Source organism: Mustelus asterias, chromosome 24, assembly GCF_964213995.1.
Source record: "Mustelus asterias chromosome 24, sMusAst1.hap1.1, whole genome shotgun sequence".
NCBI classification, from domain to species: domain Eukaryota; kingdom Metazoa; phylum Chordata; class Chondrichthyes; order Carcharhiniformes; family Triakidae; genus Mustelus; species Mustelus asterias.
Window position 1 is genome coordinate 55,213,103 of NC_135824.1, and position 17,537 is coordinate 55,230,639.

Genomic DNA, 17,537 nt, shown 5'->3' on the forward strand with positions numbered 1-17,537 from the left:
AATAGGGATAGGGTGGATAGTCAGAGGTCTATAGTAGGGATAGGGTGGATAGTCAGAGGTCTATAATAGGGATAGGGTGGATAGTCACAGGTCTATAATAGAGATAGGGTGGATAGTCAGAGGCTTTTTCTCAGTGCGGTAAGGTCAACTACAAGAGGGCACAGGTTCAAGGTGAGAGGGGGTAAGTTTAGGAGAGGCATGCGGGGAAAGTTTCTCACGCAGAGGGTGATGGGTGCCTGGAATGCACTGCCAGTGGAGGTGGCGGAAGCAGGCACGTTAGCAACATTCAACGCGTATCTTGATAGACATGAGAACGGGAGGTGAACATAGAGATAGAAACCACGTATGGGCAATAAGTAAGGATTAGGAATCGGCGCAGGCTTGGTGGGCCGAAGGGCCTGTTCCTGGTCTGTATTGTTCTTTGAAAAGTCAAGACAGCATTGCCCCCACTCCCTATGTTGGAAAGTGTGTGTGTGTGTCAATGGGTGAGGAGCAGGTTGGGTGAAGAGGTCAATGCCCTCTGGAAACATATAGGTTGCTGATGCTCAACCGAGACTACACTTCAAAAGTACTTCATTGGCTGTAAAGCACTATGGAATGTCCTGAGGTCGTGTCAGGCGTGATGCAAGTCTTCCTTTGTCTAGCAGTGCTTTAAGAGCAGAATCACAGATGCAGAAGAGGCCGTTCGGCCCATCGAGTCTGCACCGACGCATGAAATGCCCCGACCTGCCCACCTAATCCCACTTGCCAGCACTTGGCCCATAGCCCTGAATGTTATGGCGTGCCACCAGTTACTTTTTAAAGGATGTGAGGCATCCCGCTTGGGTGAGGTAATGATTGGCAGTTAGCACCTGTGGCCATGAGCCAGGCTGAGTGAGGGGGGGAAAAACTGTGGTGAGGGAGAGAGAGAAAATCATAGAATTCCTACAGTGCAAAAGGAGGCCATTTGGCCCATCGAATCTGCACCAACAACAATCCCACCCAGGCCTTATCCCCATAACCCCACATATTTACCCTGCTAAGCCCCCTGACACTAAGGGTTAATTTAGCATGGTCAACCCACCTAACCCGCACATCTTTCGGACTGTGGGGGGAAACCGGAGCATGCAGAGGAAACTCAAGCAGACACAGGGGAGAACGTGCAGACTCCGCGCAGTGACCCAAGCCGGGAATTGAACCCGGGTCCCTGGCGCTGTGAGGCAGCAGTGCTAACCCACTGTGCCACCCCAGAGAGAGTGAGAGAAGCCAATCATGGAATTTTCCTGCTAGTGACAGTGAAGGGTTAACTTTCACCACTTCATCTTTACAGGGAAATGGTTGAGATAGTTCCAATTCTTTCCTGTAAGTGTGAGCCAGTTACATTGTTGGACCGCAGAGTTGGTTTAACAAACACGGAGGCGTCTGCCAGGAAGTTTTCCAGCTTGGATAAGAACAAAAAGCTGCCAATCGGCAAAACTGCTGCGGATTGCTGAGCTCTTTGCAATCTGTCTAGGTCGGAGCGTTTTACAGCTGCAGCGGTATCATTAGATGTCTAGTATGTGCTGCTGCCTTGGCAAAGAATTTGACTGTGGCTAGTGGGTCCATCGGACAAAGGGGTTCTGTTAAATGACTGCACTGCCCCGGGTGGAAGGGCAAGAAACAATACTTCTCACTGTGTACCACTGCATGTGACAATAATAAATCAAATCAAATAATGCCCTGGAATCTTTTACATACAGCTAAGAAGGCAGATAGGGCCTTGATTTAATGTCTCACCCGGAAGAGAGCACCTCTGACAATGCAGCACTTTCTCTGTCCTGCGCTGACAGCATCAGCTTGGAGACTCTGGAGTAGGACTTGGACCCACAGCCTTCTAATTCGGAGGCAAGACTGCTACCCAGAGAACTATGGCTGACACGAAGCAGCTCGACAGAATGTACTGTTGCGACACTGTTTTAACCACAGACAGTGGTGGAGGAGCGCAATGCCTGCTACTTGGGAGGAGCAACGTGGGTTGACTGGAAGAGTTGAGTGGAATAGCCAAATCGAACAACAGGAAACTTACTTTTTTGCAGCCTCTTCAAGTTAGTGAAGTGTCCCTATCTGCTTTGCAGGAGTGTAATCAACTTTGAAAAGTGTGAGGTGATGCACTTTGGAAGGAGTAATTTGACAGGGAAGTATACTATGAAAGGTCTGACACTGGGGAGTTCCGAAGAACAAAGGGACCTTGGCGTGTTTGTCCGTAGATCTCTGAAGGCGGAAAGGCAGGTTAATAGGGTGGTGAAAAAGGCATGTGGCACACTCACCTTTATCAATCGGGGTATGGATTACAAAAGCAGAGAGGTCATGATGGAGTTGTGTAGAACTTTGGTGAGGCCACAGCCGGATTGGCAGTTAGCACCTGTGGCCATGAGCCAGGCTGAGTGAGGGGGGGAAAAACTGTGGTGAGGGAGAGGGAGAGAGAGAGAAAATCATAGAATTCCTACAGTGCAAAAGGAGGCCATTTGGCCCATCGAATCTGCACCAACAACAATCCCACCCAGGCCTTATCCCCATAACCCCACATATTTACTCTGCTAAGCCAGTTTTCCAGCTTGGATAAGAACAAAAAGCTGCCAATCGGCAAAACTGCTGCGGATTGCTGAGCTCTTTGCAATCTGTCTAGTTCGGAGCGTTTTACAGCTGCAGCGGTATCATTAGATGTCTAGTATGTGCTGCTGCCTTGGCAAAGAATTTGACTGTGGTTAGTGGGTCCATCGGACAAAGGGGTTCTGTTAAATGACTGCACTGCCCCGGGTGGAAGGGCCCAGCTCCGCATTCTGTGCTGGGTTAACTCATCACAACTGGGATGGCTGAGGTTCTTGGACTCAGTATCTTAGCATTCTCATTTCTGGTCAGGGACACCGAATGCAGGACTCCGAGAAAGACTTGAATTTTTTTTTAATCCCCCTTCACCTTAAGGCGCGCCAAAATGCTTCACTGAAGTACTCTTGAATTATAGTCATATTAGTAATGTCGGAAATGTCATATCCAATTTGAGACTTGCCAGCTCCTACATAGGGCAAAGGAATAATGCCGAGATAATCCACTGAATGTAGGTTAGGACACTTGAAGAAACTTCCTCCATCTCTTGGACAGTGCCATGGGATTTTTTTGTATCCACTTGAGAGGACGTTCAGGCCTTGGGTCTATTCACCTCAAAGGCAGCACCCCTAACAGTGCGGTATTCCCTCAGTTTTACACCCAAGTATCGCATCGCCTATGTATTTGTGTTAACAAAACTCAGCAGGTGTGGAGAAAGAAACCGACTCAATGTTTTGGGTCTGTTTGACTCTTCCTCAGAGCTGCTTTGGTGTATGTGAGTGTCTGGAGTGTGGCTAGTGTCGCACAACCTTCGAACTCAGGAGACAAGAGTGGCATCACAGAGCCAAGGAGATTCATAGAATCCCTAAAGTGCAGGAGAGGCCATTCAGCCCATCGGGTCTGCACCAACTCTGACAGAGTATCTTACCCAGGCCCCCTCCCCTGCTCTATTCCCGTAACCCCACACATTTTACCATGGTTAATCCACCTTGCCTAGACATCTTTGGACACTAAGAGGCAATTTAGCATGGCCAATCCACCTAACCTGCACATCTTTGAACACGAAGGGGCAATTTAGCATGGCCAATCCACCTAACATATACATCTTTGGACACTAAGGGGCAATTTAGCATGGCCAATCCACTTAACCTGTACATCTTTGGACACTAAGGGGCAATTTAGCATGGCCAATCCACCTAACCTGCACATCTTTAGACTGTGGGAAGAAACCGGAGCAGCCAGAGGAAACCCATACAGACATGGGGAGAACGTGCAGACTCCACGCAGAAAGTGACCCAAGGCCGGAATTGAACCTGGATCTCTGGCGCTGGAAGGCAGCAGTGCCGACCACTGTGCCGCCCCACAGTATGTTTGAATAGGGTGAGGCCATGGCAGCATCAGTATAAGACCGACCAGTTTGACATTAATAAACCAGAGAGTTAATGAAGATGACAGCACCAACAGGATGGGGGTCAAGAGTATTGGGTGAGCTCGAAGTTGTGTCTGGGATCCTGGTCTACGAGCTGGAGAGACCAAGCTGTAAAAACCTTAGATGAGTGTACAAATCAAGGGAATATCTGAAGCCTGGGTTGGGAATTGTATTTAATGGACAGTGGTATTTTGACACGGCGTTAACAGCACATTTTTCAGGAGGTCCATCAGTGAGTTAGCCATGGCTTGGGTCATTTGAGCTCAGGCCTTGAGAAGTCAGTCACACAGCAACTTTCAATGCTCTGTATATGTTTACAGTTCATATTTTGCATGCACATAATAACCTCGGGTCAAGTTATTTTCTCAGCTCCACTGGATTCATAATTCTGTAAGGCGGGGAGTCTTGAGATTTCTGAAACCCCCAACCGCTCAAATGTTAGTTCCCTCTGTGTAAATTTGCCTCTTTACACCCCAGATGTGTTTATCCAAGCCACTGTTTTATTTTGCATCTTTAAAAGAGCCACTGTAAATTTGGCTTTGTGGATATACATACTGCTCGGGTTCAGGACAGAGGATCGGGAGGCCTTGGGTCTGATCTCTCTCTCTGTTCAGCTGGACCTGTGTGGACGTGAGATTAGCCAGGGTTCCAGCTGCGACGGAGATACAGCGCCTTCTGTTGACAAGGGCACGAGTGCGGATATCAGGCGACATTAGGACCGCAAGCCTTCTGTCTACCAGCAACCTGCTAACAATCGCTGCCTGGACCGTGAATCACAAAGGGCCAGATAATGCCCCCCGCCTCCGTATTCACGGAACTATCCCCCAGGGAGATCCAGTGCCTTCAGGAAAAGACTGGGGAGGAGGAAACCAATCTTAAATAACAAACACCTGGGATATCATTTTGAGGCAGCATCAACAAAGTCTCACATCTGAAGCTGTTTGAGTGACCGACCCTATGACCCAGTCCAAGATGTCTACTCTCCTCCAGATTTAGTCCATCTTCTCCAATTTTTTTTTGGCTGGGTTTGGGTATTCAGGGTTTTCGATGACTCCCTCTCCAAATTTCAATTCCAGGAAGCGCCTGTGATTGTTGGGCGCGAGGGCAGTTACCCCGGCAAACTGCATGGGGACCAGGGGCTTCAGAAAGTGCTCTGGGAATTCCACATCCTGCTTGTGATCCATCCAAGTGTTTTTGGTCATGATTCCGTCTCTGGCATGGAACGGCCACAGGTCAACGTGCAAGTGGTTGCTTTCGCTGTACTGAACTCGGTAGAAGTCGCCTTCCACCGCCTTTTCCCACACGTAGCCGTTCTCGTCCACAATCGAACCAGAGTCCAGGCTCCTCAGAAACTCGCAATTCTCCACATCGTCCAGATAAATTCCGAGATCCACGTCGTAGTCCCACGGGATGATGTCCTGGTGACGGACTGCTCCCAGAAGTGTTCCGCCCTCCAGCCAGTAGCGGACACCTGAGGACTCCAAGATCTTGATGACATACTTGGTGGTCTCGCGTAAAGCTTTGAGGCAGCAAGGCGGAGTCCACTTGTTCTGATACAGGTACTCGGGTGTGTCATCGTGAACTGTGCCAAAACAGCGAGGAGTGTCCTTGTTGCACCCGTACCACTGCTCCTTCCCGCTGGCCTGCACCACGCGCTTCAAGCCAAAGTCCTTGAAGAGTTGGGCCAACCTCGCCTTCGCGCTGAGGTCAGCTTTCCAGCGGTTGTGGGCCGACATGAACAAAGAGCGGTGGTATGAGGAGAACGCCAAGCTCTCTGCCACCTTCACTTTCCAGCCGCGCAACGTGGACTGAACGAAGAGGGACGTCATGAGTGGCCTCTCCATGGGTTGGGAGAGGTTGAACAAATCGTCAGTGCGCAGGAGGACCACGGCATCCCCGTCAACGGCATCGCACACCCGAGCTGAGGAAGGGCTGTAGACCGCGCTCCACTCCTTGAGGCTAACCCGCAAGTTTAGGCACTGAAACTTTTCCTCGGCCTGAATGGGAGCTGCCACCATTTGAACCTTTCCCCTGCCCGCCTCAAATTCCCGCAGCAGGCGGTCAAGCTGCTGGGTTGAGTCCAACTGCACCCCATCGGGCACCAGGAGGGTGTACTCGGTGTTGATGTAGAACTCGGGTCTCCTGACGTAGTATGGCTGATCCGGGGATGCCTTCAGCAGCACCACCTGCACGTTCTGTTTAACCGGCAGGCCCAACGGCGGGTACGGCTGTTTGTCTGCCACCACCACAATGGGCTGGTCGGGCCGCTCCTTCAGGAAGGACTGCACCACACCGACCACCCAGTTCTCAAAGTCTTCGAACTCTCGTATCAGCACGGTGATGCCAGCGAGTCTTGAAATCGCCAGCCTCCTGGAGGCAGCCTTCCCTGGGTCTTTGTGCCTCAGCATTTGTTGCTGAGTCCTGGAGACGTAATAAAGCACGACTAGATTCACCATTATTGCAGCAGTTAGCAGCATCTGGCAAAAGCTCACTCGCATTGTGCTTTTTAATAAATTCAGCCGTGTTGGTAATTAAACTAGCTCCGGCTGCAGCTTTTTTTTGAATAGTCTCTTCTTGCCTCTTGACATCGCAACACTCAAGTCAGGATCCGGATTCTTGGACAACTAATAATTGCAATCAATTCACCAGAAAATGAAAGGTCTTCAATGGATCTAAAAACAAAAAATATATATTTATGCAGCACAGAAAGCAAAATAGTCATCAACTGGTGAACACCTGCAGAATGGAATCTCCCCAGTCTGGTACTCCTGATGTGGAGATGCTGGCGTTGGACTGGGGTGGGGCACAATAAGAACAACAAGAACAAAGAACAAAGAACAATACAGCACAGGAACAGGCCCTTCGGCCCTCCAAGCCCGCGCCGCTCCCCGGTCCAGGATTGAATCCTGAATCCAGGATCCCCGCCCAATTTTCCAGCCTATCTACATCCTAATATCCTATCCACCGAGCTGTCCCTCACAGCTACGATGCTTTGTTCATCACAACCTATTAACTCACCCCCACCCCCCCATTCCAGACCATGCGATCTCCAGGGAGAGGCGAAAACCCAGAGTGAAAACCCCAGGGCCAATATGGGGAAAAAAAAATCTGGGAAATTCCTCTCCGACCCCCTGTGGCGATCGAAACGAGTCCAGGAGATCACACTGGCCCTGATCAGAAAATGCTTCCCAACCCTATTCATTTCCACTTCTGCTTTACGAACACCATCTGAATTCCCTGCCCCCGAGACAGGTTCCCAACTATCCGCAGTCTCGCTCTGTACTGGCACCAGCAAGATGATCATAGAATGAAGCCTTGAAACGAGAAACAAAGAACAATTAGCCCGCGCCGCTCCCTGGTCCAAACTAGACCACTCTTTTGTATCCCTCCATTCCCACTCCGTTCATATAGCTGTCTAGATAAGTCTTAAACGTTCCCAGTGTGTCCGCCTCCACCACCTTGCCCGGCAACACATTCCAGGCCCCCACGACCCTCTGTGTGAAATACGTCCTTCTGATATCTGTGTTAAACCTCCCCCCCTTCACCTTGAACCTATGACCCCTGTGAGATGAAGTCTCACATCACCAGGTTAAAGTCCAACAGGTTTATTTGGTAGCACGAGCTTTCGGAGTGTCGCTCCTTCCTCAGGTGAGTGAGGAGTTCTGTTCACAAACAGGGCATATACAGACACAGACCCAATTTACAAGATAATGGTTGGCATGCGAGTCTTTACAGGTAATCAAGCTTAACCTGTGCTTAACCCTCTCTCCACTCACATTGTCTGTACCTTTAAGACTTGATTACCTGTAAAGACTCGCATTCCAACCATTATCTTGTAAATTGAGTTTGTGTCTCTATGTGCCCTGTTTGTGAACACAACTCCCACTCACCTGGTGAAGGAGCAGCCTGTTCCGAAAGCTCGTGCTGCCAAATAAACCTGTTGGACTTTAACCTGGTGTTGTGAGACTTCTTATTGTGCCCACCCCAGTCCAACGCCGGCATCTCCACATCAGGAATACCAGACTGAGGACTTTAACCTGGTGTTGTGAGACTTCTTACTGGTATTCCTGAAGGCAGGGAATACTTTGCACTTCTAGAATACCACACCAGAGAATGTAAGAAAGTAAGAAATAGGAAAAGGAGTAGGCTATACTTGAACGCACTGAACCATCCAATAAGATCATGACTGAACAACAACATCTTGCATTTATATAGTGCCCTTAATGTAGTAAAATGTCCCAAGGGGACAAAGTATGACACTGAGCCACATTAGCAGACGACCAAAAAACTTGCTCAAGAGCTCTTTGAAGAGCATCTTAAGGGAGGAAAGGCAGGTAGGAGTTTAGGGAGGGAATTCCAGAGCTTGGGACCCAGGCAGCTGAAAGCACAGCCACCTATAGCAGAATGATGAAAACCGCGGATGCTCAAGGGGGTTGAATTAGAGAAGGGCGGATATCCTGTGGGCTTGCAGGTTTGGAGGAGATTACAGAGATGGAGAGGGGCGAAGCCATAGAGGGAGCTGAAAACAAGGAACTTCATATTTGAATCCCTGCAATCACATATCCACCCCAAAGTGACATAATGTGTGGAGTGTGACAAAGGTAAACTTCCCTTTCTTATCCTTCTCAATGTGCCTGCTGTCTTTGACATGATTAACTACATCATCCTCCTCCAACACCTCTCTACCATCTTCCAGTTGAGTGGGGCTGCAGTTTTTATTTATTTATTTGTGTCACAAGTAGACTTACATTAACACTGCAATGAAGTTACTGTGGAAAATCCCCTAGTGGCCACACTCTGGCGCCTGTTCGGGTACACTGAGGGAGAATTTAGCACGGCCAATGCACCTAACCAGCACGTCTTTCAGATTTCGTGAGGAAACCAGAGCACCTGGAGGGAACCCGCGCAGATACGGGGGAGAACGTGTAGACTCTGCACAGACAGTGACCCAAGCTGGGAATCGAACCTGGGTCTCTGGCGCTGTGAGGCAACAGTGCTAACCACTGTGCCACCCTGAGTTAAACCTGTATAGAACCTAGGTTAAACTACAATTGGAGTACTGTGCATAATTCTAATCCCCATCTTGCAAAATGAATTTGGAATCATTGGAGAACAGGCAAAAAAAAAAATTCTACCAGGCCTGAGAAGGTACAACTATCAGGAAAGACTGAGCAGGTCTGGGCCTGATGGTAAGGTAAGGTAAGGTAATGTGACTATGGTTTACAAGGGCCCATAGACATTTTTCTCCATTAGAGGGAGACAACTGGTTATTTTAAAATTGAGACGTTGTTTAACCAGGAGATAAACACAGAGGTGATGGGTGAACAGGAGTTAGGACACAGGGAGCAAAGTTGTGTATGATCTCAAAGCTATGGTTAGTTTGAAGTGCATTGAAATGATCAAGTATAGAGATATCAAGTTCACGAATGATGGTTTCAGCAGTAGATGAGGATGGCACAGTGGGTTCGCACTGCTGCCTCACAGCGCCAGGGGCCCGGTTTCGATTCCCGATTTGGGGTCACTGTCTGTGTGGAGTCTGCACGCTCTCCCCGGCGTCTGCGTGGGTTTCCTCCGGGTGCTCCGGTTTCCTCCCACAGTCCAAAGATGTGCAGGATAGGGGGATTGGCCCTGCTAAATTTCCCCTTAGCGTCAGGAGGACTAGCTAGGGTAAATAGCATTGGGTTATAGGGATAGGGGCCTGGGTGGGATTGTTGTCGGTGCAGACTCGATGGGCCGAATGGCCTCCTTCTGCACTGTAGGGATTCTACGAACTGAGGAAAGGGCATAGTCAGGTGATGTTGCAGGGATGGAAATCAGTGGTCTTTGTGATGGTGCAGCTATGTGGTTGGAGGTTCATCCTGAGGTCAAACTTACACCAAGTTTGCAAACAGTCACAGTGGAGTTTGCGGGGAGGAGACTGAAGACAATATCTTTGGTCTTCCCAATATTGAGTTGGAGGAAATTTGTGCCCATCCAGTGTCAGATAAGCAGTGTGACAAATTGGAAACAGTAAAGGGGGTCAAATGAAGTTTTGATTTTGATTTAATTTATTGCCACATGTATGAACATACAGTGAAAAGTATTGTTTCTTGCGCGCTATACAGCCAAAACATACCATTCATAGAGAAGGAAAGGAAAGAGTGCAGAATGTAGTGTTATAGTCATAGCTAGGGTGTAGAGAAAGATCAACTTAATGCGAGGTAGGTCCATTCAAAAGTCTGATGGCAGCAGAGAAGAACTCGGTTGGTACGTGACCTCAGACTTTTGTATCTTTTTCCCGAAGGAAGAAAGAATGTCCGGGATGCGTGGGGTCCTTAATTATGCTGGCTGCTTTTCCGAGGCAGCGGGAAGTGTAGACAGAGTCAATGGATGGGAGGCTGGTTTGCGCGATGGATTGGGCTACATTCACGACCCTTTGTAGCTTGTAGTGAAGTAAAGCTGGATGACATTAAGCATACACGTGGAAGCTGATGCTGTGTTTTCGGAGGGGTATCAGGTAACTAAGAAATGGCAGGTGGGACTAAGGTTAGATTCCAGGATACCAGAGGAAGCAGTGTGGGAGCGAGGAGAGAAGCCATTGCAGATAATTCTCTGGCTGCGACTGAATAGGTAAGAATGGAATCAGGCAACTGCAACCTCGCTCGACTGGATGACGGAGAAGAGGTGTTGGAGGAGGATGGTGTAGTTAATCGTGTCAAAGATGGCAGAAGGACAAGAAAGGGAAGTTTACCTTTGTCACCCTCCACATAGGATAGGAATGATTTCAGTATGTGGCAGGGGTGGATATCTGATTGGAGGGGTTTAAATACGAATGATTTGATTTTGATTTGATTTATTATTGACGCATGTATTAACATAGAGTGAAAAGTATTGTTTCTTGCGCGCTATATAGACAAAACATGCCGTTCATAGAGAAGGAAAGGAGAGAGTGCAGAATGTAGTGTTACAGTCATAGCTAGGGTGTAGAGAAAGGTCAGCTTAATGCGAGGTAGGTCCATTCAAAAGTCCGACAGCAGCAGGGAAGATGCTGTTCTTGAGTCGGTTGGTACATGACCTCAGACTTTTGTATCTTTTTCCTGACGGAAGAAGATGGAAGAGAGTATGTCCAAAGATGTGCAGGTTAGGTGGATTGGCCATGCTAAATTGCCCCTTCGTGTCCAAAGATGTGGTTAGGTGGATTGGCCAGTCTAAATTACCCCTTAGTGTCCAAAGATGTACAGGTTAGGTGGATTGGCCAGGCTAAATTGTCCCTTTGTGTCCAAAGATGTGCAAGTTAGGTGGATTGGCCATGCTAAATTGCTCCTTAGTGTCCAAAGATGTGCAGGTTAGGTGGATTGGCCATGCTAAATTGCCCCTTAGTGTCCAAAGATGTGCAGGTTAGGTGGATTGGCCATGCTAAATTGCCCCTTGGTGTCAGAGGGATTAGCAGGGAAAATACGTGGGGTTATAGGGATAGGGCTTGGGTGGGATTGTTCTGGGTGCAATCTCGATGGGCTGAATGGCCTTGTTCTGCACTGTTGGGATTTTATGATTCTCTGATGAACATAGGTTGGTCGAGCAAAATGTAAATTACCTGTAGGATTAACCGGTCAGGCCAGGCTGGCAGAGTGCACTGACACCTCCCACACTCAATCCTAACTAAAATTCAAGTATGGAAACGTGGTCTGGCATGGAAGCATCCATTGTGACCAGCTGGATCGAGAACAACTGGGGTGTTAAAAATATAAAAACACACAGGTGCTTTACATGCAAGTTTTTGGCACTGAAAGCACTTTATCCTTTAAAGAATACGTTCAGCCAAGTCAGTTCAAACTCATAGGGTGTTGGCACTTACTGTTTCCAAGACTTCAATGAATTGAATGAAGAGCGGAATTTCCTGGCAGCTGATTTAACATCGGAATCAGACACAGACTGTACCTTCCTGGCTGCAATTAAAGGAATAAAGCAAGAGCTTGCAGTTGTACAGTGTCTTTCAGATCTCAGGACCGTCCAAAACACTTTACTTTGAAGTGTAGTCACTGTTGTAATGTAGTCAAATTGGGCAGCAATGTGCGCACAGCAAGGTTCCCACAAACTTAAATCATCTGTTCCCTGATGTTGGTTGAAGGTTTAAACATTGGCCAGTACATGGGGAGAACTCCCCTGCTTTCCATTGTGCCATGGGATCTTTTACAGCCACCTGAGGAGACAGACTGGATTAACATGGAATTGTGGAATCCTTACAGTGCAGAAGGAGGCCATTCGGCCCATCGAGTCTGAACCAACCCACCTTTTTATCCTACCCAGGCCCTATCCCTGTAACCCCACACATTTACCCCACTAACCTTCGGCCCATTGAGTCTACACCAAGGCTCCGAAAGGGCACCTCACCCAAGTCCACTACACCCCTCCTCCCCAGCCCTATCCCCGTGCATTTAGCATGGCCAATCCACCTAACCTGCACATCTTTGGATACTAAGGGGCAATTCAGCATGGCCAATCCACCTAACCTGCACATCTTTGGATACTAAGGGGCAATTCAGCATGGCTAATCCATCTAACCTGCACATCTTTGGACACTAAGGGGCAATTTAGCATGGCCAATCCATCTAACCTGCACATCTTTGGACACTAAGGGGCAATTCAGCATGGCTAATCCATCTAACCTGCACATCTTTGGACACTAAGGGGCAATTTAGCATGGCCAATCCATCTAACCTGCACATCTTTGGACACTAAGGGGCAATTCTGCATGGCTAATCCATCTAACCTGCACATCTTTGGACACTAAGGGGCAATTCAGCATGGCTAATCCATCTAACCTGCACATCTTTGGACACTAAGGGGCAATTCTGCATGGCTAATCCATCTAACCTGCACATCTTTGGACACTAAGGGGCAATTTAGCATGGCCAATCCATCTAACCTGCACATCTTTGGACACTAAAGGGCAATTTAGCATGGCTAATCCAACTGACCATCACATCTTTGAACACTAAAGAGACAATTTAGCATGGTCAACCCACCTAACCTGCACATCTCTGGACTGTGGGAGAAAACCGGAGCACCCGGAGGAAACCCAGGGAGAACATGAAAACTCCACACAGTCATCTAAGGCCAGAATTGAACTCGGGTCCCTGGCGCTGTGGGGCAACGGTGCTAACCACTGTGCCACCATGCCGCCCACCTGAAAGATGGCACTTCTGATGGTGCAGTGCAGATAGCTGGACAAATATTTTAATAAAAACTCTCTCCACCGATGCTGCCTCACCTGCTGAGTATTTCCAGCAGGTTCTGTTTTTATCTCAGGCTACATGCATTTTGATTTTTGTAATCTTTTCTGGGTGGGATTGTTGTCGGTGTAGGCCTGAGGGCTGAAAGGCCTCCTACTGCACTGTAGGGATTCTACGTTCAGCAGGTAATAGGGAAGGCAAATGGATAGTTGGCCTTTAGTGCAAAGGAAATGTAGTATAAAAACAGAGGAGTCCATAACTATAAAAGGCACTAGTCAAACCATACCTGGAGTACTGCGAACAGTTTTGGTCCCCTTATCTAAGGAGAGATATACTGACATTAGAGGCAGTCCAGAGAAGGTTCGCTAGGTCGATCCCGGGTATGGAGGGATTTCCTTATGAGGAGACGGTGAGTAGGTTGGGGCCTGTATTCATTGGAATTTTGAAGAATGAGAGGCGACCTTATTGAGACATATGGGGCTTGACAGGGTAGCTGCTGAGAGGTTGTTTCCCCTTGTGGGAGAATCTCGGACCAGAGGGCAAAATCTCAGAGTAAGGGGATCGCCCATTGAAGACAGAGATGAGGAGGAATTTCTTCTCCCAGAGGGGAGTGAATCTGTGGAATTCTTTACCACAGAGGGCTGTAGAGGCTGGGTCGTTAAGTATGTTCAAGCCTGAGGTAGACAGATTTTTAATCATAGAGAAATAGTCATAGAGTTGTACAGTGCAGAAAAGGCCCTTTGGCCCATTAAGTCTGCACCAACAGTAACCACCACTAAAGTTGCACGAATCCCATTTTCCTGCACTTGTCCCATATCCTTGAATGTTAAGATATTTCAAGTGCTCACCCGAATACTTTTTAAAGGTTGTAAGGTTTCCAGCCTCCACTACCTTTCCAGGCAGTGCGTTCCAGATTCCCACCACTCTCTGAGTGAAATCTTATTTTCTCCAGTCCCTCAAATCAGTTATGGAATCGAGGGTTATGGGGATAAGGCGGGAAAGTGGAGTTGAGGATTATCACATCAGATCAGGCATGATCTCATTGAATGGCAGAGCAGATGTGATGGGCCGAATGGCCTGCTTCTGCCCCTACGTCTTGTGGTCTAATAGCCTCTTTCTATCTACAAGGACGTGTTGTGGCATAGTCGGCCTCTGAGCCAGAAGCTTTGGGTTCAAATCCCACTTTAGGACTTGTTGGCCATGGAAGGCGCATTCATGATACAGTTCACCTGATGTGCGCACTTTCGAGAATGAGTTCAGGCGCAATGACCTTGGCTGATTCTCTGCCCTCTAGTTCAGGGATGCTGCAGCACCCAGATTGTTGTCTTGCTGATTCAGCAGAACGAGGATTAAAGCTGGGTTACTCATCCTTAAAAACAAAACGTAGACAGAGATTTACCTGAAATTAAGAAATGGTTTCTTCCACCTTTAGTCCAGATGCATCCCTCACACTGTCAGTCCCAGAGGTGGTGAAGCTTTGCTGATGACTTCTGTCCATTATAAGGCATGTCCAAATGGCCATAGATGCTGGATTGACTGAAATTAAACCAAATTAGTTACTAAATGGAAACAGGTACAGTGTAATAAATGGAAACAGGCACAGTGGTTAGAGGCGGCACGGTAGCACAGTGGTTAGCACTGCTGCTTCACAGCTCCACAGTCCCGGGTTCGATTCCCGGCTCGGGTCACTGTCTGTGTGGAGTTTGCACATTCTCCTCGTGTCTGCGTGGGTTTCCTCCGGGTGCTCCGGTTTCCTCCCACAGTCCAAAGATGTGCAGGTTAGGTTGATTGGCCATGCTAAAATTGCCCATTAGTGTCCTGGGATGTGTAGGTTAGAGGGATTAGTGGGTAAATATGTGGGGGTAGGGCCTGGGTGGGATTGTGGTCGGTGCAGACTCGATGGGCCGAATGGCCTCCTTCTGCACTGTAGGGTTTCTATGTTCTATGTTTCTAATAAGAGAACTACTGAGGCAGATGTAAGGGAGTTCTATAAACTAGTTAGTCGTCAATGAGCTAATGAAGAAAGAATAATTAAAACCAGTCCTAATAGGAGTGGCACAGTGGTTAGCATGGCTGCCTATATTGCGAGGGGGATAGAATATAAAAGCAGGGATGTCTTGATGCACCTGTACAGGGCATTGGTGAGGCCGCAGCTGGAATACTGTGTGCAGTATTGGTCCCCTTATATGAGGAAGGATATATTGGCATTGGAGGGAGTGCAGAGAAGGTTCACCAGGTTGATACCGGAGATGAGGGGTTTGGATTATGAGGAGAGGCTGAGGAGATTGGGTTTGTACTCGTTGGAGTTTAGAAGGATGAGGGGGGATCTTATGGAGACTTATAAGATAATGCGGGGGCTGGATAGGGTGGAGGCGGCTAGATTCTTTCCACTTAGTAAGGAAGTTAAAACTAGAGGACACAGCCTCAAAATAAAGGGGGGTCGGTTTAAGACAGAGTTGAGGAGGAACTTCTTCTCCCAGAGGGTGGTGAATCTCTGGAATTCTCTGCCCACTGAGGTGGTGGAGGCTACCTCGCTGAACATGTTTAAAGCGCGGATGGATGGATTCCTGATCGGTAAGGGAATTAAGGGTTATGGGGATCAGGCGGGTAAGTGGTACTGATCCACGTCAGATCAGCCATGATCTTATTGAATGGCGGGGCAGGCTCGAGGGGCTAGATGGCCTACTCCTGCTCCTATTTCTTATGTTCTTATGTTCTCACAGGTTCGATTCCTGGCTTGGGTCACTGTCTGTGTGGAATTTACACATTCTCTCCATTTCTGCCTGTGTTTTCTCCGGTTGCTCTGGTTTCCTCCCACAGTCCGAAAGACGTGTTGGTTAAGTGACTTGGCCGTGCTAAATGCTCCCTCGATGGAGAACAAAGGAAAAAGAAACCGCTCAGGAACAGGCCCTTCAGCCCTCCAAGCTTGTGCTGATCATAATGCTCTAACGAAAGGAAAATCCCTCCTGCCCTTACTCGGCCCGTATCCCTCTATTCCCTCCCTATTCATGTACCCATCCAGAAGCCTCTTAAATGTTGCTAATGTGCCCGCTTCCACCACCTCCTCTGGCAGCGGGTTCCAGACACCCACCGCTCTCTGTGTGAAAAACTTCCCCCAAACAGGCGCTGGAGTGTGGTGACTAGGGAATTTTCACAGCAACTTCATTGCAGAATATAAGCCTGACTTGTGACACTAACAAATAAACTCTAAAAAAACTGTATCTGACCCTGTGCTTTACCTGTCCTGGAAATGTTTCATGGGACAGTGTAGAGGGAGCTTTACTCTGTATCTCACCCCGTGCTGTACCTGTCCGGGGAGTGTTTGATGGGGACAGTGTAGAGGGAGCTTTACTCTGTATCTCACCCCGTGCTGTACCTGTCCGGGGAGTGTTTGATGGGGACAGTGTAGAGGGAGCTTTACTCTGTATCTCACCCCGTGCTGTACCTGTCCGGGGAGTGTTTGATGGGGACAGTGTAGAGGGAGCTTTACTCTGTATCTAACCCCGTGCTGTACCTGCCCTGGGAGTGTTTGATGGGGGTCAGTGTAGAGGGAGCTTTACTCTGTATCTAACCCCATGCTGTACCTGTCCTGGAAGTGTTTGATGGGGGACAGTGTAGAGGGAGCTTTACTCTGTATCTAACCCCATGCTGTACCTGTCCTGGAAGTGTTTGATGGGGGACAGTGTAGAGGGAGCTTTACTCTGTATCTAACCCCGTGCTGTACCTGTCCTGGGAGTGTTTGATGGGGGACAGTGTAGAGGGAGCTTTACTCTGTATCTAACCCCGTGCTGTACCTGTCCTGGGAGTGTTTGATGGGGGACAGTGTAGAGGGAGCTTTACTCTGTATCTAACCCCGTGCCGTACCTGTCCTGGGAGTGTTTGATGGGGGACAGTGTAGAGGGAGCTTTACTCTGTATCTAACCCCGTGCCGTACCTGTCCTGGGAGTGTTTGATGGGGGACAGTGTAGAGGGAGCTTTACTCTCTGTCTAACCCCCAGCTGTACCTGTCCTACACGGTGTTAAATCTGCTGCCTCACAGTGTCAGGGACCCAGATTCGATTCTCGGCTTGGTTCACCATCTGTGTGGAGTCTGCACATTCCCCCTGCATCTGCATGGGTTTCCTCCGGGTGCTCCGGTTTCCTCCCACAAATTGAAAGATGTGCTGGTTAGGGTGCATTGCCGTGCTAAATTCTCCCTCAGTGTACCCAAACAGGCGCTGGAGTGTGGCGAGTAGGGGATTTTCACAGTAACTTCATTGCAGTGTTAATGTAAGCCTACTTGTGACAATAATAAATAAACTTTAAAATTGTAATTCCTTCTCCAGTCTATTATA

The 17,537-nt window shown here is 48.5% G+C and overlaps 1 protein-coding gene across 5 annotated transcripts in view; it reads right to left on the bottom strand.

The window, feature by feature from the left end:
- Nucleotides 1-3,768: 3,768 nt before the first annotated feature.
- The window catches only part of fkrp (fukutin related protein), a 33,926-nt gene continuing 20,157 nt past the window's right edge, over nucleotides 3,769-17,537 (bottom strand). For 4 of the 5 annotated variants that reach the window (XM_078241757.1, XM_078241754.1, XM_078241755.1 and 1 more), the window contains 3 exons: nucleotides 14,603-14,739; nucleotides 11,826-11,916; nucleotides 3,769-6,663 (listed from right to left, as the gene is read on the bottom strand). In XM_078241757.1, the coding sequence (XP_078097883.1) occupies nucleotides 4,984-6,489 (1,506 nt within the window). In that variant the 5' untranslated portion in view covers nucleotides 6,490-6,663; nucleotides 11,826-11,916; nucleotides 14,603-14,739 and the 3' untranslated portion in view covers nucleotides 3,769-4,983. Of the gene's footprint in view, nucleotides 6,664-11,825; nucleotides 12,171-14,602; nucleotides 14,740-17,537 lie in introns of all 5 variants that reach the window. The other variant, XM_078241758.1, reaches the window with a different exon arrangement.